Raw genomic sequence first — 24,518 nt, 5'->3', positions numbered from 1 at the left:
TTAAGAAAATAATCCCCCTGCTGGCTGAATCTCAATGTAGGGATGCACTGGTGGGGGCCTCTCCATGGCTCTGCTTTCTCGGTCATCAGTGTGGCTCCATTTTCACCCCTTCCAGAGCCCACAGCCAGATGGGTCGTGGGAACTCTCAACTCTGCCGTCCCCTCATGGTCCCCCAGAAAAGGCAAAAGGAAGAGACTGATATTGTATGGTGATTCTGTGCTTTTCCTTTTTTATTATTTTCTTCTTCCTTTTTTGGGGGGATGAGGGGAGAGTTCCATTTTTGACTAAGAAAATGATGATGAAGAAGGTGACCATGTGTAGTGGTTTGTAGAATGGATTAGACTCAACAGATTGTAGTCATTCTCTCCTGATTCTCTATCTGGGATGGTGTTTTGGCAGCCCATAGCACTCAGCTCTGCATCGTCTACCAGAACGGTCCTATTTCTCAGAGGTTAGGAAGTTCAGCCTCTTCTGAATGACAGCGTCAATCCCACATCCAGCTGAAGCTCTCCCCTTCCCACCCTCTACTGCACTCAGGTCCGACCATGGCAGGAGCTCAGGCCTGGGTGGCTGTGGTTAGACTTGGGTCCCCTCCCCCCGGGGTGCTGCTTCCATGGCTGGGTGGGGATGAGGGGCAGGGTCTCTTCTTTGCTGGTGGTCAGCATACCTTCTGGTGCTACAGGTCTGGTGCCACGTGCTCTTGTGGAGTTTATCTGCGGGTGTGTGGGGGTCCCACCCTTAGCTTCTGCCTTGTGAGCCCACAGCCTCTCCTGGCTCGGCCCACCCTGCACCCAGCCCTCTGGTTCAGGCCCCTTCTAAGTCCTCTTGGGTCACCTGAGCCCTGCAGCAGCTACCTGCTTCCAGGAACCACCTTCTGACCTCTCTGTCGCATGCTGCTGTGGACAGCCCTGGCCAGCCACCCTCTGGCGCTCCTTAGGACACAGGCATTTGTTTCAAGCTCCTGCACTTCCCCGATCCAGAGACTCACATCACAGTGCTCCCGGGCAGCTTCAGGCCTGCAGTTCTGCAGCTCCATGTCTGTGGCCCTTGACCCAGCCCTGCATATGGCTCCCCAGGAACCCCTGCTTGGTTTGGTAGAGGATGGAGAGGCACCAGGTGAGGGGAGGAGGCCACTGTGATGTCCTTACTAGACAGACCTGCTGGCCAGGAGACACTTCTTTTTGCTGATCTTTCATCATCTCTTTAGCATGTTAGAGGGGGAAGGGAAGCACACTGGGGTTTCCTCTGCACTAGAACAAATAGATAAGAACAGAAGGGTTTGATTCCGCACTGGGTTACAATACTTACACTAACTGAAGGCTTAGATCCCAGCCACTGTGGTATGGGTTTTACAAGAATGAAATTACTTAATTTTTGCCTAATCCTGTGGAGAAGGTGTAGTTATCCCAAATACAACCCAAAGGAAGTTAAATACATTGTGTTAGTTCACTCACTAGTTAGCGGTGGTGCTGAGATTTGAACCCAGGCAGTGTTAACCCCTCTCCCAGTCACTTCCCTAAAGTCTTCTCTCCCGTAGTACCCCTTTGATCTCCACTGCCATTGTGGGACACTTCTAGAGTCAAGTCTTGTGTGACTTCCTCTTTTGTGACTTTACTCCATTCATTCACTCACTGAAGGCTGGTGAGGGTTGATGGAGACAGGATAGCAGGGGATCTGCCCCACGTGCAGAAACACCAGGGTTCAAGTAACCACGATGTGGGCGATGAGGGGTGTGGTGGAAATAGCCTTGAAGTTCGAGGCAGATCAGACAGAGGAGTTTGGGCTTCACCCAGTGGGCAGAGGGACCACTAACGTGTTTGCATTAGGAAGAATGGCCAGATGGAGCCGTCCTTGAGGAATATTCATCTTCAGTGTGTGGAATTGGGACTCAAGAAGGGGAGGCAGGTGATGCAGGAGATTCCTTCAGAGTCCACTGTAAGAGTCTGGGGGAGAGAAGACAATGCCCCGAGCAGCAGTGGAGCAGGGGTGGTGGGAAGGGGCCAGCAGGAAGTCAGATAGAATCCCATGTGTGGGGAAAGGAGCAACAGTGGAGCAGGAACGGGGTAAAGGAGGGGCTGGGTTTGAGCCTTGGCAGAGCTGGAATCAGCTTGGCAGTCTTTGGCCTTGGGAGGAAGAAGAGACAGAGATGACAATGAGGTAGAAACCTTGGCACATAATGAAGCCATGACTGAAATGGAGAGGCAGGAGAGGCAGTGGTGCCCCGGAGAGCTCTTCATTGGGTGTTGTTAGGCCTAGAAACCAGCAGACTGGTACAGTCTCCTCAGGTTGTGGCAGCGAGGTGGCAGTGTGCTGCAGGTGTGGTGTCCACGTAGGAGAGAAGCTTGGAGGAGGTGTGTGTCTGATGGGGGCAGCTGGAGGCACACTCCTTGCTTCTCAGGGCTGTGCTGGCCTGGCCATGCCTTCTCCCTGGTGGGGGAGCGAGGTCAACCAGAGCTCTGGGGTCTGCCAGTCAGGGACACGGTTAAATTCAGGTGATAACTGCAGCCTGCACAGATAAGGTAGCAGGGGCTAAAGGTAGGGGTGTGATCTAGAGGCATGACCAGATCCCTCCATCCCCAAACCTACTGTGCCCTTGCAGGGACCTTCGGGCCCTTGCTTGGACAGGAGCTGGGAGCCCGTCAAGCTCACGGTGTATCCATCTGCACATATTGAGCAGTTTGGCCGTGTCTTTGTAGTCCTGGGACAATGGTTGGCAGAAACCAAATACGGCTTTCAAGCTTGAAAATCCATACTGCCACATAGAGACTGGCTGCAAGAAAGCAGTGAGCTTCTGGTTGCATAGTTTTGGGGGATAAGAGAAGAAAAAAATCAAAACTCCTTTAGGAAAAGAATGTACTAAATCATGCCTGAGAGGTGGCAAGAATTGCTTTATACAAATTCAGCAAATGCCGAGGTTGGTCAGCTAAGGTACAGAGCTGACTTGGCTCTCCGGGAATAATTAGGCTTTCTCCTGAAGGGATCACCTGGGCTGCCTGCCCTGGAAAACTCCAAGAAGGTGGTGGACGAATGCACCTTGGGAAAAGGAAGTAAGGTTGCTGCCAGGCATCCCGATGAAAGGCGAGCTCAGCCCTTCCTCCCTCACAACTCTCGCGGTCTCATTCTCATTTTCCAGGCTTGGAGGGTTTGTGAACAAGTGAACCAAGACAATTCACTCACTGTCTTTCTGCAAAATGACTTGAGATTTCCGTTGCCGGGAGTACAGGCGCCGGCACTGCAGGCTTGCTCGGGGAAAAGCTGCATTGGGTGGCACATTTATGAATAAGTCACTAGCTGAATTGGATCGGATGCCTCTGCTAGTTCTCAGGGCACTGCTTCACTCTGCACTCCTCGTCCAGGGAAGCCCAAGGAGCGGTTTCTGTCCGTTAGCTCCTGGAACAGCGTTGGCTGTGCGGTAGAAAGCCCTTTGCGCTCCTTTTAGGGGGCAAAGCAAACCCACTCCAGGCAAGGGCAGGGGACAGCTTGGGATGTATGCAAACATTGCCTGGTGGTTTGGGAATCAGTAAGTTTTCTCTGATCTATTCCATTTCATTTGTTAAGAATGTTCAAACTTCAGTAAACTAGCACTGCTTTTTTTTTTTGAAGGAGATATCCTTTTTCTATAATATTGAACAATGTAGTAACTCAGGGTTTTATCTGAAACTTGGAGCAGGGGTTGCTCTGCTCAGCATGAGCATGGAGTATTTGCCGATAGTTAAGTGATCCTCACCGACAGGCTCTTTCTTCACTTGCTGGGAGTTGAGTAATAGCTGTGGGACTGGGCTCTCAAATGTTCCTCTTTGAATATTTACTTGATGTGTTGTGAGATATCAGTGTTCCCATATCTACAGGCCCTGGAGTTTAGTTTGGTGAGTGTTATGGATATGTTTTGTTATTATGTCTTAGAGAATCCTATCTAGAAAGCTAATCTTTTTATGTTGAGTTACTGAAAGCTTCCCCCACCCCCAGGTCAAAACTGTGAAATTCTATTGTGTAGGATTTCTTAGGCAGTTATGAATGCATTTGCTGCATAAATGAGCTTTTATTAGGCATTTTGAGGAGCCAGCTTCTACTCTACCCTCGCAGAGACAAGAGGCCTGCTTCTTCTTTTTTTAATCCAAAAGAGTAAGTGTGCTAATAATAATAGTAAAAAACTTTGTAATTACCACCAGTCATTGAGTGCTACCTGTGTCTCGGTGCCATACCAGAAACTTTACAGGGGTCATCTCATTTAATCCTCCCATTTACTCAGCTGATAAAAGCTGAAATCTCTCTCTGTTCAGCTCTTTGGGAAACTGAGGCCTACAGATTACAGGAGCTTATCTGGGGGAGATGCACAGCCTGGCCACGTCGTGGCTGGATTTGACCTGATGTTTTTCCAGCTCTAGAGCATGTAACGAGGATGTGGTGGATGGTGTGCAGCTGTGGAGTGTCCTGGGGCAGACTTTCAACTGACAGTGCCTTTGTGTGCCCTGAAATGTGGCGTTTTGATGGGTAAAGTCGTTTCTCCCTGGCTTATTGCACCAGTGTGATATTTATTGTTTTTATGCCACAATTCTGTGGGCTGCAGTGTGATTGTTTCATAGACACATATTTCAGCCCTTACTTATCTGGATCTTCTGTTGACTGTTTTTCCGGCTTTCCGTTTTGTTTGCAGGGGCCAAGACAGTAGGGAAAGCTTTGATGGGATTTTCCTCTGATAGCTCTTCTCCTCTATTAGAAGGAATTCTTGTCTTCACAGGAACATTGCCCTGAGCTTGGGAGGTGCTGAGCTCCAAGAAAAGGTATTACATGGATTCTTAAACTGGAGTCCCTGGTCATCAGGGTGGTTTGCAGAAATAATGTACAAGGAAGAGGCTTAGGAGTCTGAGACTCAGGGGCATGTGGCAGTTTAAAAAGAGCAGGGTCTCTGCACAAGTCTAAGGAAGTCATCAGAGCTGGGATCTTTTCCAGCTCCTGCTGGGCACACCCATAGCAGGTGCTCCTGGCTGGTGGCAAGCAGGCTGGAGTGCATCTTGCCTGGAAGAAGGTCCATGGCCTTCATCAGATACTCAAAGAAGTACCTGACCCTAAAGGTGTATTCAGGGATGCTTGAGACTAATCTGGGGCCTGTTCCAGCTCTGCCACCTACTTCATGTCATGCCGGGGCACGTCCTTCCATCTCCCTGTGACTCCAGTCTTCCTCTGTCTCCTGAGGCAGTTGAACACAGTCCCCATGCGTCCATCTGAGCCTCGTGGAACCTTGAGCACTGAAGGAAGTTCTTGGAGGCCTAACTCAGTTTGCAAATAAGGCTTGTCCAGACCCCACATCAGAGTAAAGGGGGTGTCTCTACAACTGTGTGCTGGAAACCTTCACTGAAGAGTATTCTCTAACCTCACCGCTCATCAGCCGGCACTGCAGGGCACCAGCGTTCTAGTATGTGTCAAGGAGTCCAAACATCCTAGCATCAGTCTGCCAGGAACCCCGGTGCTTGTTTTCAAGAAGTAATTAAGGCTGGAGGCGGTGCAAAGTGTGTAGGTGGTGTCCTAGGCTCAGAAAGACCTGGGCTAGAATTCCAGTCTTTTCCAGCTGTGTGATTGTGAGAAGGTTACTTAACTGGTTGGATACTCAGCCACCCTGTCTGTAAAATGGGGAGAATACACTTGCATATGAAGTTGCCAGGGGTATTGAACATACACAGTGTGGCATGGTGGCTGGATCATGGCATGTTTAGAAAATGAGGGCTTAAATCAGATTAGTGTTGGACTCAGGGATGTGGGAGCTGGTACAGGATGCGAGGATTCCTCATTCCCCTCTTTGGTAACCAGTTCTGCAGGCTGCGGTAGCACTCAGCTGTCTTCTGGGCATTTGTTTCTGGACATCTTTCTGACTTTTTATTATTGCTGAGAAAACTGGGCACTGACTTGGCAGCTGAATCCCAACTCACTCCCTCACTCACTCACTTACTCACTCACTTACTCACTCACTTACTCACTCACTTACTCACTCACTCACTCACTCACTCACTCACTCACTCACTCACTCACTCACTCAACGCAGTGGTGACCGAATTCCTTCCCTGGGCCCAGCACTTCACTTACCAGTGATGAACAAGAAAGTCATGGTTCCTCTTCCCTTGGTAGAGGGAAGTCTACAACTGTGGCTGCAAATAAATAGCCAGACACAAACCAGACGCAGCTTATGTACCGCTTGTAAACAGGATGAAGCAAACATCCTATTGCTGAAGAATCTCATGGAGAGAGAATGGCAACTCCCTTCTGCCTGCAGCATAAACAGACTCTCTTAGCCAGGAGAGCCGGGTGTGCCTGGTTTCTCTCTGAAATTCCCTTTAAGCACATGCGGTTTGCCAGCAGTCAGCCAGAGTAGCCAACATGGTAAACAGGCACCCATGGTGTAGAGGTGCCATTCAGGTCAGCTGGCCTCAGCATCACTGTGGATTTCCCAGTCCACTTTTCTTGGACAGTAAGAAATTGTTATACCTTCACGTCCACAGATGACATTTCCAACTGGAAAGATGGAAGATGTAAAGCATAGTGCTTTTGAACTCAGGGTCTGAGAAGGTACAGAGACGCATGAATTTTCCCTTTTCAGCATGCAGTCCCTGTCTACCTCAGCCTGACCAGCCTGGCTGGGCAGTGGCTGTCACCTATAGAGTTAGGTTTTAATTCAGCTCCCTGGGCCCCACACCTGCGATTCGCATTCACTGCACCATGTCATCTAAGACCCTCTGACTTTCAGTGAGTGGATTTCAAGCCTTCTGCTGCATGTTGAAGAGCTCTCAGAATAAAAACCCAGCTGGGAGCTTCCAGCTGATGTGGGAATTAACAAGCGTCATCCTGAAACTTAGTAAATGTGTGATGGTTTTAAGCTAAAATCATTTAGAGCTATGGTTGATGACCTTGGAAATGGCAGAAATGTTTTCATATGTATACTTTTTCATTTTATAAACAGTTCCTGCCAGGGCACACCCAGGTTTTTCAACCTGAATGGATCAAAGGAAGCTTGAGTTGTGTGTGCTGTGATTCATTCCCTGCTGAGTCCCAAGGACCTGCCCTGCTTCCTACTGGAGGGGGTGAGAGGAAGGAAAGCTGGATTACCCAGCCTGTGTGCACTGCCAGCCGGGAGCACCTGCCATGGGTGTGCCCAGCAGGAGCCGGGCAAGGTCCCAGCTCTGATGGCCTCTTTAGACTTGTGCAGAAGGCCTACTCTTTTTAAACTGCCACATGCACCTGAGTCTCAGACTCAACCACATGACATCTGCACAGATGTTTGAGAAAGGCATCCCCTGCTTGGTAAGCTAATGACTTTTCACAACCGAGTACAGATGTGGAGTCCCCACGTAAATAGCAGCCATTCTTTCCCAGGCTGAGCCACTCACAGGCAGAGGAAGCCAGGCGTTTTCTGTTTTGTGCTGTGACTGTGTTAGCTGCAGGATGGTGCTTGCGTTTAACAGAAGGCACACTGAAAGCACGAAACAGACAGTGGGGAACAAGCCTGGTCTAAACCTGTGCAGGCCATCCACGTGCACAGGCCATCCACACACACAGTCCACCCACACTCACAGCCTGCCCACATGCACGGGCCGCCCCCGCATGCACGGGCCGCCCACACGCACAGGTCACCCACACGCACAGGCCATCCACATGCAGGCGGATCACCTGAGGTCAGGAGTAGCCTGACCAACATGGTGAAACCCCATCTCTACTAAAAATACCAAATTAGCCGGGTATGGTGGCAAATTTGGTAGCCGGGTATGCCTGTAATCCCAGCTACTTGGGAGGCTGAGGCAGGAGAATCACTTGAACCTGGGAGGCGGAGGTTACAGTGAGCCAAGATTGCGCCATTGCAGTCCAACCTGGGCAATAGAGTGAGACTCCATCTCAAAAAAAGAAAAAATAATAATAAAATAAAAAACCCAGACACCGTGGTGTGCTGTCTGTCAGTTGTCCCTAGCCCGGGCATGCTGTTTTAGCGTCTTCTCCTGTGATGTGCAGTACAGCATTTTTTTTTTTTTTCCTTTTTCTCTTTGGGGACTTCTCCTCCTGCCCCAGGCTTTGTCTCTTTTTCTCATATATGAAATTTCTGCTCATCTTTAAGACTGTTCAAGGCCACCTCAGCTAGGGTGTTAGGGTGGACACTCCACTAATTAGGTCCACACAGGTTTTTTCTCCCTCAGAAAGCTTGGCTCGTTTGGAACATTTATTATTCTGCAATCTCTTTTTCATTCCTATCTCAGGCTTTTATAAGTACGCAGTGTTTCTTGTAAGCAGGAACTATGTATAATTTTCAGCAGTGTCAATATCATCATCATCAATAAGCATTTTTAAGTACGGTCATACATAGCTTAATGATAGGGGCGCACTCTGAGAAATGTATCCTTAAGGGACTTCATCCTTGGGTGAACATCACAGAATGTACCCAACACATACCTACATGGTACAGCCTACTACACACCTAGCTGTATGCTGTAGCCTATTGTTCCCGGGCTGCAAACCTGTGCAGCATGTTACTCTGCTGAACACTGTAGGCAAGTGTAACACAATAGTAAGCATTTGTATGTCTCAACATATCTAACCATAGGAAAGGTATTACAGTCTTAGGGGACTACCTTTATATATGTGGTCCGTCAGTGACTGAAGCATTGTTATGTGGTAGATGTCTGCACCCACAAATATGAACTACATTATGCTACATATTGAGAATACAAATGTCCTTGCTGCCTTCTAGAATTGTTAAATAATAATTGAATTGGTATTCAGATTTAATTGGTCTATGATAGGACCTGGGCATATTTTAAGCTCCCCAAGTGCTTCCAGCCACAGTGCAGCCAATGTAGGTATCACTGATCTCAGCTATGTGTGTGCCCAGGCCTGGAGCACCCAGAAATGGGTTCTCTGACGACATAGTTTTGAGCCATGTCTTTGAGAGCAGAACAAGTGAGGCAGAGAGTACAGTGAGGCCAAGGCAGTTGGGGGACTGGTTGGTTTCCTGGAAACTGGAGCTGTAGGCCAATTGCCAGAAGAGTGGAGGATATTGAAGAATGGTTCAGGTCTAGGACTGGTGGAGATCTTCAGACTCTCTGGAAGTTTGGATGTGAGTTTATAGCCCTACGGGGCACAGATGTGTGACGTCACTGAGCCAACAGGTCCAGCGGTCAGTAGGTCCAGATGGAAACACACAGCCGTTTTTTACTGTGAAGATGTCCAGGCATCATCAAACCTTTTTTCCCCAAAAGCAGCCCAAAATTCATTTTGTTAGTGTGACATATTACAATTTTTTAAATGTTGGCTAACTTTAATGTGTACACGTGCACACACAGGCACACACACATGCATGTACACACTAATGCTCACAGCACTCTGCTGGGCAAACAAACCTCCCTGCCGCCCTTGCAGCCTGCTGGTTGCAGCTTAGGCCACAGCCAGTGGGCCCTGCCAGGCGTGTAAGCAGTGGGTGCCCCGAGCAAAGTCAGGCCTGAGAAGACAACAGCCTTCGCAGGCTGCTCCTAGTCACACTGTGGAGGGAAGGGTGGAGTACACACCGTATGTGATTCACGTGACTCCACCTTTGTGTGTGCTGTAGAGATGAGGGCTTGGACCAGGGTGTTGACACTGGACGTGGGGAGGGAGGGTGGATAAAATTCTATTACAAGGGTGCCTCTGGGTAGCTGGGGACAGATTATTTGTTGGGGATAAGTGTGGGGCAGTCAAAACCTCTCCCGACTCTCTCCAGCCTCTCACTCCCATTGTGGTGCCGGCTAAATGAATAAATGCTGCTTCCTATTTGAACTGGTGAGTTCTAAAGGAGTCCAAGCCAGCTAAATTGGAAAAGATACTCTTTTCCTAAAAATGAAAAACACTTTTTTTTTTTTTTCCTGAAAACACCTTTGGGAGGTAATGCTAATGTCTCCGAGCCTGGGCCTCTACCCCTAGACCAAAGGGTGGTTAATGAAAGAATCCATAAGCTGTTTCTCTCTGTCTTGATTTTTTCCATCTCTGAAATGGTATGGAATCTGTTCTTTCTAATAGTGACTGAATAACATAGTGGTTAAAATTTCAGGCTTTGAAACCAAATTGTCTTCAGTTTGTCAGTTTTACCTCTCTGTGACATTGGGAAGGTGTGCTCACACTTTCAGCTATAAAATAGGAATATCAATAATACCTCCTTAAAGTGGTATACTGAGGAATTGAATAAATATTTAGTCCTTACAATGGTGCCATATATGTTGACTATTTTATTTTTATTTCTATAAATTGAAAGAAGTATATAATGGATAAAGATATAACAAAAATTATAAATATTGTAAGTATAAGCCTTTTAATAAGAAAAAGAATTTATACCTACTTATAGCAGAGGATGAGATCTGAATGTTATTTTATTATTATTATTATTATTTTTGAGACGGAGTTTCACTCTTGTTGCCCAGGCTGGGGTGCAGTGGTGCGATCTCGGCTCACTGCAACCTCTGCTTCCCAGGTTCAAGTGATTCTCCTGCCTGAGACTCCCAACTGGCTGGGATTACAGGCATCTGCCACCACGCCTGGCTAATGTTTTGTATTTTTAGTAGAGACAGAATTTCACCGTGTTGGCCAGGCTGGACTTGAGCTCCTGAGTCAGGCAGTCTGGCCGCCTTGGCCTCCCATAAATGCTGGGATTACAGGCATGAGCCACCACACCTGGCCCCTGAATGTTATTTTAATGACATGAATGTGCGTAACTTTACATTAACCAGTGACATGAATGTCAGTAAGTTTACAGCCTCATCTCATCACTTTTGCTGTCGTTTTAAATGACCTCTTTCATTTTATAAGTAATACATATACAAGTGATAACTATGGAACAATTAGGAAATGTGTAGAAATAAAAATAGCAAAACATATGTCATACTACCCATCACCCAAGGTCATTTTTGCCAATTCTTTATCTTTCTAAACTGCTTTATGATCCATTGCTATAATTAATGTAGACCTCTCTTTAAAAATAGAATTTTCCTAAACAAATAATATTCTGAAACTTATTATTTTAAAAAGCCTGTATTGAGCATTTTTGCACATAAAACAATATACTTTTAGGATATGTTTGCCTAGTTCTGGTATAACATAATTTATTGACATTGTCTTTCATTGATGCATGATTAGATTATTTGTTTGATGTGTTAATTTATTAATGTATGGTTGGGTTATTTGTTTGCCATTAGAATTTATGTTGTGATGACCATCTTTGAGCCTCCCACAATGCTGTCTTGTGGGATTGTTTAGAGTAAATTTCTAGGAAAGGAATTCCTGTGTCTCTGATCCCTCATGCCAAATGCCTTTGGAAGACCACTCTGAGCAGAGGTGAAGGTGTGCTGAGGCTCTCACTGCCTCTCTGTGGACCCTCTAACTAGGGTATGGCCAGAGCGGGAGGGAGGCAGTGGGAGCAAACCCTCTGGAGTCAGCCAGGTCTGAGTTCCATGTCTGTGCAGGCACCGGATAATTGTATGCCTTTAGGTGAGCCACAGATCTCTCAATAAGGTAAACTTGGTAAGGTTATTATTAGCATAGGTCCTAGTGGATGTTAAGTATCGAGTAAGTACTCGACCTGCTATGATGACAATAAAATACCAGGGCCTATATAAAGTAAGGTTCTTAAATCAAAATATGTACATACATATATATACACACATATATATGTATTCTATATATAAAATAAGGTACCTGTATAAAACAAGGCCAGTTGCTTTCCCTGGCTAATCTGGAGGAAACAAGAATTTCCAAAAATGTTCATCAGAACCAGGGCCTACTTGAGGGTGGAAGGTGGGAGGAGGGTGAGGATTGAAAAACCGCCTGTTGGGTACTGTAGTCACTACCTGGGTGATGGAATAATCTGTACACCTAACCCTGGTGACACGCAATTTACCTGCACGTGGACCCCTGAACCTAAAATAAATGTTAACAGAAAATGTTCCTCAGTGTGGGTGACTCATCAGGTGTTTAGAAATCCCCCACGAGGTGAATTGAGCATTTGAAGCACAGTCTGAAATGAGGTGAAAACAAAGGCAAAGGGGGTTATGCGTTAGTAATCCCTTTACCATCACCCGCATCCTTTCCCTGCCAAACAGCCGCATCTGTCCACGGTGGCCGTGTGGACAGGTGGTGGTGTGATCGACTTTCTGGCTAATTTAGCACAACACATCCTCGAGATCATGGATCCATGGACTCCAGATCCTCAGAACTGGCCATAGATTTGGAGCTGGGGCAAGATTTAATAGAGTGTCACATGTGTTAGTGAGCCCACCTGATTCATTGTGATCATTAATTCTTGTGATGTGTCATCCCTGTGACAATTCAGAAAGGGTCGGGCCAAACCCTGCTGCACCCACCCTCCCCTTGACCAGATCCTGTGAAAACAGGCTTGTGTACCTCCCTGACAGCAAGCACGTTTTTAAGGTGTTTCTTTCCGGGAATGCTTCCTTTCAATAACCCTTTCTCTATTTTGTTTACTTTATTAGTTTTTACTTGTTTGGGGGACATTGATTTTAAATAGGCTGTGGCACTTGGAAGGTGCTCCTGAAGACAGACCTGAGTATGTGTAAGAACGAATTATTCCGAGGCAGGTAGGAACATTGCCACTGACTCTGTGCCTTTGTGTTGTTGTTTTTAAGGAGGAAGATGAAGGCTCGTGCTCCCCCACCTCCTGGAAAGGCTGCCACTCTGCATGTGCACAGTGACCAGAAGCCCCCCCACGACGGGGCCCTCGGGTCGCAGCAGAACTTGGTTCGCATGAAGGAGGCGCTGAGGGCCAGCACCATGGACGTCACCGTGGTCCTGCCTAGCGGGCTGGAGAAGAGGAGCGTGCTCAACGGGAGGTGAGAGCCGGTGCTGCAGGAGGAGTCGCTGTACTCACTTTGCGAGTATAGCGGGGAGAATGGAAAGGCGGATGTTGATGTATTGCATTTTCCTCCTCATCAGGTCTGACCTCAGGGAACTCATGGATATAAATCGGGCTTAGTGACTACTTAGAGCAGCCTGAACTGTCTGTCTTACCTGGGGTGGGCTTATGCTAATTGATCCAGCCATGATGGCTCACCAGATGCTTAGGAGAGCTGGGGCTCCAGGGCTGCCTCCTATGAGGAGGCAGGCTCAGAAATGAGGGCAGGTACAGCAGTGACCTACACCCCTGGGTGGGACAGCAGCCACAGTGTGCCTCAGGTATCCTCAGCTCTGAAGGGACACAGCCAGGAGGGCACCCTCCTAAATTAACCATTCCCACACCTACTTGCAGCAGTATGTGGAGGTGTGTGTACAACTGGCAATCAACTTTCTAAAGTGAAAATATTTCAGGTTTAGATGAAGGAATAAACCAACCCAATCATGAATTTCCAATTTAAGGGCTTGAATTTGAGACCCTCAGTTCCCACATGCACTCTTCTCAGGACTGATCTGCCCGTGGCTGAGTGTCTCACTGCACTTCACTCACAAAAGGTGCGGCTGAAACATTGGCAAAGCCTCCTTCATCATAGCATTTTGAGTTTGTGACCAATAGATTTGCACATTTTATGTTTGACAGTGATCAAAATAATCATAATTTTATTGTTTAAATAGTTTTGTGCTATTCTTACTGATACTTTTAGTGATAACCCAATGTATAATAAAAAAACTAACAAAGTCACAGAAAAAAGTTAACTATAATTTATACATTTTACTGAAGAGAAGTATGATAGAATGATTAATTACAAAAACTTTCAAGCATTCATACATATTTGTATGATTCTGATGCAGCAGTGAATTGAAGCAGCATTTATAAGAAAACAAGGAGAATAAGAAATGATATAAAATGGGCTGGGCATGGTGGCCTGTAGTCCCATCACTTTGGGAGGCTGAGGCAGGCGAATCACTTGAGGTCAGAAGTATGAGACCAGCCTGGCCAAAATGGTGAAACCCCATTTCTACTAAAAATGCAAAATAATTAGCCAGGCATAGAGGTGCATGCCTGTAGTCCCAGCTACTTGGGAGGCTGAGGCAGGATAATTGCTTGAACCCAGGAGACAGAGGTTGCAGTGAACCGAGATTGTGCCATTGCACTCCAGCCTGGGCAACAAGAGTGAAACTTCATCTCCAGAAAAAAAGAAATGATATAAAATGTTTTATTCTTATGAAGCAGTTTGCTTGAGTAATTTTAATGGATAATGATGAAAATTAAATCACTCTGGGTGTTTTTATTCTCACAGATGCCTTTTAAAAAGTGATGTAAGCATTTTATTTTAAAATACCAGTATTTATAGTTGAAATTACCTAATCCTTTGCAACTATTTTGTTACTTTATCAAATTAACCAGTTTATAATCAAAATTCCAGGTGACAGTCTAATTGGCAAAGGGGTGCATACGTTTTTCAAAAGTATTTTATGAGATAAGTGAATAAAAATTTGGGGAGCATTGCTCGAGGCCTCGGAATATACCTAGGATTGGAACTGTTGAGTCATGGGATACAGTATTTCAGCTGCACCAGGTGAGGCCAGCCTGCTCTCCAGTGTGGTGCCACTGGGCTAGAATGGGAGGTTGCTCCTCAGTGGGGGTCCTGTGGCTGTGATCATAGCAGGAGGGCTCAGGCGCAATTAACTGTCTACAGTGGATCAAGGTGGGAGGTGCCTGGGCTCAAAGCCTGGTCCACCGGAAGCCACTATCTCTTGCGGCAGTTCGATAGGCTTTCCCCCCAGGGTTCATGCACAGTGGAGTGACAGGAGTTTCTGTGAGTTTCTTTGTTTTATAAAGTAGTCGTAGGCCAAAGTACACTTTTCCTATATAACTTTGTAACGTAAGAAATTAGTCGCATTATTATAGTTTTAAAAAACACTTTAGTATATGCATGAAATTTTCTCAGTGGGTATATTAGGGTTTACTCGCCATTCTTATATTTTAGCCCAATTCCTAGGTACATATTTTGTTTAGAAAATGGCATTGTGGGCCAGGCGTGGTGGCTCACGCCTGTAATCCCAGCACTTTGGGAGGCTGAGGTAGGTGGATCACCTGATGTCAGGAGTTTGAGACCAGCCTGGCCAACATGGTGAAACCCCGTCTCTAATAAAAATACAAAAAATTAGCCAGGCGTGGTGGTGCATGCCTGTAATCCCAGCTACTCGGGAGGCTGAGGCAGGAGAATCACTTGAACCCGGGAGATGGAGATTGTGGTGAGCCGAGATCACGCCATTGCATTACAGCCTGGGCAACAAGAGAGAAACTCCATCTCAAAAAAAAAAAAAAAAAAAAAGAAAAAGAAAAGAAAATGGCATTGTGGATCATGTCTTAGTTCTGCAGTCCATGGATCCAGTTTTACAAATGCACAAGGAAAGAATAGAATGCGCATTCTAAAAGTAAAAATATTATTTTAAAAGAATGCTTTCATTTCTTTTATTTCCCTTATAAAGTAGAGGTTGCCACCATGAAGTTTTGTAATGTAGTGACTGAGAATAGGTGCAGCCTTAGAGATGGAGTATTAAAATAATGTTATCTTTCTTAAGTAGTGAATTATTATCCCTTCTCATGGTTTCCTGAAGCATCAGTGAGTTATAGCAGCAGCTGTGAGCTGCCTCCAGTGGGTCTTTGGTGGGATAACTATTGCGGATGCAGTAGCTCCTTGCTTTGGGAATTGGTTTTATGTTATGCTCTTTATTAATATAAGAGTGGGCTGCAGTTAAATTCCTGACCCTTGCTTAAAATAGATCTACTTGTTTTTTATCATTGTGGTTTCTCTTCTGTCTTAAAAAGTGGGTTTAGTAAAGAACATGCAACCTTTTCATAGGGTAAGCAAGGAGTTTGTAATTTATAGTCAGCCCCTTAACTGTGTTATTTCCTGACATGAAAGATTCCACAAAGGAAACACATTAGTAATTGGATGCTGATAATCCCATATGGAAAATCAGTGAATTTTTTTTTTAAGCTTCCCTTGAATTAAGAAACATAAATAAAAGTTGAAGTCTGTTCTTACAGATTAAGACATGAGAATTGGTGCTCTGAGCCGTTCATAGGGGAAATGTTCTGGCCTACCTTGAGGATGGTATTACCAGCACCCCACACAGCTGCTGGACAGAGGCCACGATCCCATCACTTTAATTGAGGCACAAGAACAGAAGATCTTTCGGTCAGGTGCAGTGGCTCATGCCTGTAATCCCAGCACTTTGAGAGGCTGAGGTGGGCGGATCACCTGAGGTCAGGAGTTTGAGACCAGCCTGGCCAACCTGTCTCTACTAAAAGTAAAGAAAATTAGCTGGGTGTGGTGGTGCTTGCCTGTAATCCCAGCTACTCGGAAAGTTGAGGCAGGAGAATCACTTGAACCTGGGAGGCAGAGGTTACAATGAGCTGAGATTGTGCCTGTGCACTCCGGCCTGGGCAACAGAGTGAGACTCCGTCAAAAAAAAGAAAAGATCTTCAAAGAGCCCTTTACAAAAGGGTGTCAGGTATTTAGTGTGCTAGGCTGTGTCATTATGATATGGTCAGTGCCTTGCGTCCAAGCTGGTGTTCAAGGCCAAGGGCTAGGGCAGAAGAAGGCAAGCCTTCCTTTTGCAAAAGAGAGGAAATCTGCCTCATATTCAGTCCTGTGATTCTGCCTTTACAGGCCATTGCATCCCCTTTACAACAGACAAGCTTAGACCTGTGCAGGGAGTTTTAGGTCCCTGTCTGTGTGAAACAGCACAGGACTCTTGCAGCAGCAGGTGTTGGGTCTCCATGTTCCTTCTGTAGAGGGCTCAGCTGTTCTCAGGTGCAAGGGAAGGGAGGCTGGGAGGGACCCTCATCCCTCTCTGTCCTGTGAAGGTATTGATGGAGCACATGTGCAGCCTCTGAAAGGTCATGGCCTTGGCCTTGCACTCTTGGATGTGAGGTCCTGGCCCCAGAGGCTGAAGGAAGTAACTTTCGAGAGGACAGCTTTGCTGCCATGCACTGTTGAGTAGGCCCCAAGAAGGCTGTTCCAAAAGTCACAAGGTTAAAAGTCAGGTGCACCTTGGTGTGATTATGCTTCTATTCGAAGACTACCCATTACAATAGAGTAAATTCCTGTGAGCCAGAGCCCACTTTGGTAACCTGAGCTAGAAGTGAGTCTTGGTATGTTCAGTGGGTATGATCATCTGGATCTTCACTCATCATTTCTAATGCCCGCCTTCCCAACCTCCCTGTGATGTTTCTGCCTCATTAAGGCTTTATTTGTGTGGGCTTAATCCAAACAAAGCTGAAAAAAACAAAAACATGCCAAAAAGCCCACTGTGATTTGCAGAACGCTATTAACATCCGATTTCTAATATGTTTTCTTTACGAAAATCTTTTTTGTGGGGAAGTGACAAGGTTAAGGAGCTGGCTATAAACTATGAACTGCTTATCTTCACAAAAGGTGGACACATTCTTCCTAAACGTTCACAGAAGGTGCTGTTGGTGTTTTTGACATTGGTGTTATACCAGTTATACATAAGGGAGGTCTCATGGTGTGAGATCTTGATGGATTAAAGCATGTGATCACGCTTATTTATTCATGGGTCAAAATATATACTGAGTTTATTGCTAACTTTCGTGAGGCACTGTGAAGAAGACTCCTCAGCAAGTAGAAAAAAAAATAACACTTGCAAAATGCTGGTTTATGTGAGAAGCAGGGCATTCAATATTGCTTGAAGCTAGGCTGAGAAGCAGGAGATATGTTGGCCTGGACACTGGTATGGCCTGTACTGAAGAGTATCCTGTAGGCCTCCCTGCAGCTCCACCGATCTCAAACAAGACTGCGTGTGCCACTGGGAACAGCGCTAGGCAAGCAATGAGGAAGCTGTTGCATCGCAGTATTAATTTTCTTCAAACACAGGAAAAATAGTTTTATATGAAAAGTAGCATACAAAATTGACATGCATTTTTAAGCCCAACACTAACAGATGATTTTAAGGGTAACTGGGCTATGTCAGGGGCCCCCAGGGTACATGCTGATTGATCTGCTGAGTGACAATCACATAGAAAACAACTAACTTGCTTATAATCTGGACACAGAAGGCTCTAGATTATGAAGTAAGGTGACCTCCAAGATGTAGGCCAAAAAATGAGGAGATCAGAATTAAGAAAGGTCACAGTTACTGTGGTCAGCAAAGGGATTCCTTCAAGGCTGAAGCCAACCAGAATGCACTCCATGTCTGAGATCGCCTGTTCACACCTGTCCAGGTAACACATCCCATCTGGACAGGGTAACTGGTGGTTTTCCCAGGTTCCCAGACTCTGCACATCACCTCTCTCCATGTCAAAGGACACAACCAGCATTGTCTTTATTTATTTATTTATTTATTTATTTATTTTTAATAGATGAAGTCTTGTTCTGTTGCCCAGGCTAGAGTGCAGTGGCGGCACAATCTCGGCTCACTGCAACCTCTGCCTCCGAGGTTCAAGTGATTCTCTTGCCTCAGCCTCCCGAGTAGCTGGGATTGCAGGTGCGTGCCACCACGTCCAGCTAATATTTGCATTTTTAGTAGAGACGGGGTTTCACCATGTTGGCCAGGCTAGTCTGGAACTCCTGACCTCAAGTGATCTGCCTGCCTCGGCCTCCCAAAGTGCTGGGATTACAGGCGTTAGCCACCGTGCCCACAGCCAGCATTGTCTTTTAACAGTTTTGAAATGCGGATGCCTTTATAGAAGGCATTCCCTTTCCAGTTAGCAGCAACCCCCCCCCCCCCCAAATTCACATCATGAGAGCCCTCACAGACTGGTAGCAGCTGCTTGGCCCCAGGAGGTGTGTGGGTTTGTGAGGGCTTGGCCAACTCTCTGAGGTCTGACACCATCCTCCTCACTGTGGCTCTGTTGTTAGTCATGGGTTCTGTTTCCGGCGATGTGGCTTCTGATTTGCATCTGCGAGGTAGGCCCCTACTCACCTCAGTTGACAGGCCCGGGACCCAGGCCTCTCAGAAACTGCATCCTTACAGAGACCTCAGCCTCACACCTAGACTTCCCTGGTTCTGGGCTTCCTCAGGTCACCTGTCTCCACATTGACCCTTTTTGTGTTCTGCTGATGTGTCCCTTTGTGTAGGGCCTTGTCAGCACGAACTGCCTGTAGTGCAGTGGGCCACAAGCTTTTTGGCATCAGGGACTGGTTTTGTGGAAGACAGTTTTTCCACAGACCAGGCTGGGGATGGCTTCGGGATGATTCAAGCGCATTATGTGCATCACTAGGTTTTCATAAGGAGCGCATACACAGTTCACAATAGGGTTGACTCTCCTATGAGAATCGAATGCCACTGCGGTTGGACAGGAGATGGAGCTCAGGGGGAAATGCTTGCTTGTTCACTGCTCACCTGCTGTGCGACCTGGCTTCTAACACACCATTGACTGGTCCTCGTCTGTGGCAGGGGGTTGGGGACCGCTGCTGTAGAGGACCCATATTAAGCTGTCAGACTGGACTCTCTCTCCCAGGACTTGACTCTGTTATACCAGAGCCTGCCTCATCCAGAGCTTAGGGCCACAGAGTGGCCTTGGTCCCACACAAGAAACTAGGCCACTCTGGACCAGTTTAAGATTTGACAGTTCATGCAAATTAAATTTGTTTTAACATTGTGTTGGGAAGTAGCTACAGCTACTTTAAAGTGATTTGTAAACTTGGCACTGAGTTACCTATTTACTTAACACATACATACTAAGTGTGCACGTCCTGGGTACTTAGAGTCTAGCAATTCTCAAAGTGGGGTTCCAGACCAGCAACAATGGCCTCACTTGAGAACTTGTTAGAAATGCAAATTCCCAGCCCTTCCCCAGACCTGAGTAGAAATGCTGGGGAGGAGCCCAGCAATCTGTATTTCAGCAAGCCCTGAAGGTTCAGATTGCGTGTTAAAGTTTGCAATCCCTTGCTATGGTGCATGCCACTAGCTCTGCTAGATGTCAGGGATACTCGATGAGTACGCGGTCCTAAGAATGAGCCCGAGGTCTCACTGGTGGGGTGGCATGAACAGGGGGACTGTAGGAATGATTTGTGTCAGCGGCTCAAGAACGGCCCTTGGCAGCCTCATCACAGAGTATTTTTCAGTCCATTTCCACACTGAATGGGGTCTGAGGATCTGGTAGGACAGCTGGCTTGTAATGTAGATCGAAGTCCCCTCAATTAGAGAAGGGTAATTCATTAATTGGCCAGGGTCTGATGGAAATGGAAGTAGGACTTGGCTTCTCTGACATTGTGTGTTCCCCAAGCAATCTTTTGCTGTTGCCTACTTTCTGAGGGGCAGTGGCCCCTCTGCACTAGGACGGGTATTGGCACAGGCTGTCCGTTTCTTGTCTAGGGCTCTGCTAAGATTTCAAAAAGAACCACCTACAAAAGAAAACCAGTTTTTTTCTAATTGAAGTCACTGACTCAAAAAAATTTTTTGAAGTCTGTACACATTTGGAAAATATTTTTAAAGAAGTATAATAATTCTATTAAGTTTAAAATCAGAGACCACAACAAATACAAAAAAAATAACATTTACCTCTACCTTATGAGCACTTAAAAGGCATTTGGGGGAACAGAGGTAAAGACGTTAGAGGTAAAAATGATGTCGCGGAGGAAGGGGAGAGAAACCTGAAAGGCCTGCTCTCATAACCCCCTCCACCCCTGCTCTCTTGATTTTAAGGTAATCATTCCATTTTGTTACTGTCTTTTATCCTTCCATTGAACCTGAGATTTAACCTGAATGTAGATAGATGATGAGAGAGAGAGAGGAGAGGCAGAGAGAGAAGGAGAGAGATGAGATTTTTCTTGATGTCTGTGTAGTCAATGAAAATGGCGATCCTATGGGATCATCCCTGAGGCCAGGGAGAGCCCTAGACCTAGTCACTTTCCTAACATACCTGACTCTTTGTTTGACATTCTGAGAGGGTCTGATTGTCTTAGTTTTATTCTTTGTACAATTGGAGAAACTCTATTCTGCATTGCTTCAAAGATGTTGCTTTGAAAGGGTCTAATATCTTGGTATTTGCTGAGAGCAGGATGGTGTTTGGCAACATACAGATAGGTGATCCTCTGCCCTGAGCTAGGCGAATGCCTTACTATGTAGAATCCAAAATAGAAAAGGTGGGAGCAAATTAACTCATTTATTTAGCAAGTACTGACCTTGTGCCTACCACATGCCTGGCACTGTGCTCGGTGCCTTAAAAATGTTACTTCACGTAAAACTCTATCCACCCTGTGAGGTGGGCACTGTCATTCTGCTCTCACCAGTAATAAAGCTGAGGCACAGAGGATGCAGTCAGCCCCACCCAGGTCAGAGAGGCAGTGAGCAGTGGTACCAGGATTCCATCCCAGGCAGGCTGTTCTGAGCGCCATCACTGCACCCAGTGCTGATGTGGGAAATCACGCCCAATCCCTAATCAATGGGCAAAGCTGCAGATCGGGATGGGGCTGCTCCATCAGAGGTGGTGAGGAGGAGAGGTCAGACCCAGGAGGTGGTGAGAATGTGTGAGTGGCCAGGCAGCCTCTTCCACTTGCCCATGGCCCAGTGGCACAGTGACCTACTGAGGTCTTGTGGAGGGATGCACTTGTAACACCCAATTAGAGAATCATTAATCCTTTGTCCTCAGGAGATGAGAGGCAGGTTGGGATCTGATGAGCGTGTAAGGAAAACCCACAGAGAGTAGGCAGCAGCTGTGCCTCTCTGTCCATTTTTGGGCACTGCCATTGTCCCAAGGGTGGCCTCTCTGGGTGAATTCTCCAGTAGCATCAAAGGAGGCTAGAAAGAACTGGCTGTTTGGAGTTTGGCATTTGAAAATGTCAGCCAGTAGCAACTTAAAGGGCGTGGTGCAAAGTAGCAGAAACGGCATTCCCTCACACCTTGCTGTGCAAAGACGTGCTCCAGAAAAGTGTGTAGTGGAAAAGTAGTCAATCGAGCTGAATTTTACATGAGACTGGGAAGGGTCACACCGAGTCTCAAACCCTGCAGGAAACATCATAAGATGAGTTCCTGCTTTTGGACCCATGTCCTCACAGGGTTGAGCTTGTGTGTGTCCAGGTTCTTTAATGCCACCAAGTCAGGTCTTCCTTAGAAAGCTGTGTTTACCTGACACAAATAGAGGCAGCCCCAGAGAGAGCAAAGCAGCAGCCAAAGCTGGAGCTCCTGGCAGCCCCCAAACCTCCCACTTTCATGTGGAAGCCCCGCTGTCCTGGGTGCGGGTTCCAGCCCTGGGAAGGGATGGTGTCTGAGGTTTCCTCCAGGTTGAGAGGGTAACTGTGCCCTGCAAGTAACTTAAGCATGTCTGATAACTCATGTCTGTGGGGACTGGGTTTTAGTATCATGTCCTTACAGGGTTTGGGGGTGGAGTTTTGCCTCCCCCCAATTTAAATTTGGGCAGGTGGGTTGTTGATGATCTACTCCCACCCTCGACTGCTGAAGATATCATGGCAGCTTTCACACGAGGAGCACTTGCTGGGCAGAGCTGCCTTCACAGGGTGGGGCAGGGGTGTAAAGGCCCACATTGTGGAGGATTGACCAGCAGATTGTGGAGATCCATTTGGCACACAAGGTGGAGATTTGGGCACTCAATTATTGATTTGGCTGCAATTAATATACTCCTCTGTGAGCACACTGCATACTGGCTTCTGCCGTGGCCAGGTGGGATCATTCTCTGTGCTGGGGAAAAGCTGTGGAGCCCCGGGCTGTCCACTCCCTTTCACCTCTCTAGATGCTCCAAACCTGTCACCAGTTATTGGACTAAAAGAACAGAGGATCACAGTAGTTGCATTCGTGTAATTTTTGTGTTTGACAACTGATTTGTATCTGTTTACTGGGTAGAGACAGCCTCTTGGTGGGGAATAGAGGGAAAGCAAGTCAGGTCAGACAAGAGTGGACCCCAGCTCCCTTGCCTCATGGAAATCCAGGGACCCACTCCCCATCCTCAGACCGCAGGAGGACTGGAGGACACCATGGGCAGTGCTCGGTGTGGCCACAGGCTCATCACAGATACACAGGATGTGGTCAGGAGCCTGTGGTGTTCGCATTTTTAAGAAGTCTGTTCGCTATGCTGAGGGTTCTCTGTGGACTGTCGTGTCTGCATGTGCATAGTGATGTTCTCCCTGTTTTGTTTCCTGGAGCTCTTCATTGAGTTGAAGGTTTTTACCCAGTATCTGAAAGAATCAGAACTCATGGTAGTTATTAACCTGCACGCCCCGCTGTGGGGTTCTGGAGGGTTGGGGCTGCCCAGGCCGCACCAGGTGCTCCCACTGCCACCAGCACCCACTTCCCAGGGGTGTCTAGTATCTTCCTCACTGGCACCTGCTGTTCCTTAATCACTTCCTGGAGAATGGATGAGGGTAAATATTGTCATGGAGATAGCTTTGAGCATTGTTTGTATCAATGAGAACATTATTGATGCTCTTTTCTTGTAGCATTGGCATGAGAAAGAGGGCACTTTAGGGATTCTTGTAGGATTGGGTTTGCCTGTGGGTTTATGGTTCAGTGTTAGGGGCCCGCAGCTCATGCTCAGGGTCACGGAGGAATGAACGAGTGCCTTTGGCTGATCAGGCACCTAGGGCTTTGCAAATTTTTTTTTTTTTTAATTGATCATTCTTGGGTGTTTCTCACAGAGGGGGATTTGGCAGGGTCATAGGACAATAGTGGAGGGAAGGTCAGCGGATAAACAAGTGAACAAAGGTCTCTGGTTTTCCTAGGCAGAGGACCCTGCGGCCTTCCGCAGTGTTTGTGTCCCTGGGTACTTGAGATTAGGGAGTGGTGATGAGCATGCTGCCTTCAAGCATCTGTTTAACAAAGCACATCTTGCACCGCCCTTAATCCATTTAACCCTGAGTGGACACAGCACATGTTTCAGAGAGCACAGGGTTGGGGGTAAGGTCACAGATCAATAGGATCCCAAGGCAGAAGAATTTTTCTTAGTACAGAACAAAATGAAAAGTCTCCCATGTCTACTTCTTTCTACACAGACACGGCAACCATCCGATTTCTCAGTCTTTTCCCCACCTTTCCCCCCTTTCCATTGCACAAAACCGCCACTGTCATCATGGCCCGTTCTCAATGAGCTGCTGGGCACGCCTCCCAGATGGGGTGGTGGCCGGGCAGAGGGGCTCCTCACTTCCCAGCAGGGGCGGCCGGGCAGAGGCGCCCCTCACCTCCCGGACGGGGCGGCTGGCCGGGTGGGGGGCTGACCCCCCCCACCTCCCTCCCGGACGGGGCAGCTGGCCTGGCGGGGGCTGACCCCCACCTCCCTCCTGGACGGGGTGGCTGCCGGGTGGAGGGGCTCCTCACTTCTCAGACGGGGCGGCTGCCAGGCGGAGGGGCTCCTCACTTCTCAGACGGGGCGGTTGCCAGGCAGAGGGTCTCCTCTCTTTTCAGACGGGGCGGCCGGGCAGAGACGCTCCTCACCTCCCAGACGGGGTCGCGGCCGGGCAGAGGCGCTCCTCACATTCCAGACGGGGCGGCGGGGCAGAGGCACTCCCCACATCTCAGACAATGGGCGGCCAGGCAGAGACGCTCCTCACTTCCTAGATGGGATGGCGGCCGGGCAGAGACGCTCCTCACTTTCCAGACTGGGCAGCCAGGCAGAGGGGCTCCTC

At 47.4% G+C, this 24,518-nt stretch overlaps 1 protein-coding gene across 13 annotated transcripts in view; it reads left to right on the top strand.

Moving 5' to 3' along the window:
• Positions 1-24,518, top strand: part of COBL (cordon-bleu WH2 repeat protein) — a 299,962-nt gene that overhangs the window by 84,179 nt on the left and 191,265 nt on the right. For all 13 annotated transcript variants that reach the window (XM_034964106.2, XM_055115957.2, XM_055115956.2 and 10 more), the window contains exon 2: positions 12,642-12,845. In XM_034964106.2, the coding sequence (XP_034819997.2) occupies positions 12,642-12,845 (204 nt within the window). The remainder of the gene's footprint in view (positions 1-12,641; positions 12,846-24,518) is intronic.

Source organism: Pan paniscus, chromosome 6, assembly GCF_029289425.2.
Source record: "Pan paniscus chromosome 6, NHGRI_mPanPan1-v2.0_pri, whole genome shotgun sequence".
Lineage (NCBI taxonomy): Eukaryota > Metazoa > Chordata > Mammalia > Primates > Hominidae > Pan > Pan paniscus.
The sequence above is the reverse complement of the archived record's forward strand: the minus strand, read 5'-3'. Positions and strand labels throughout refer to the sequence as shown.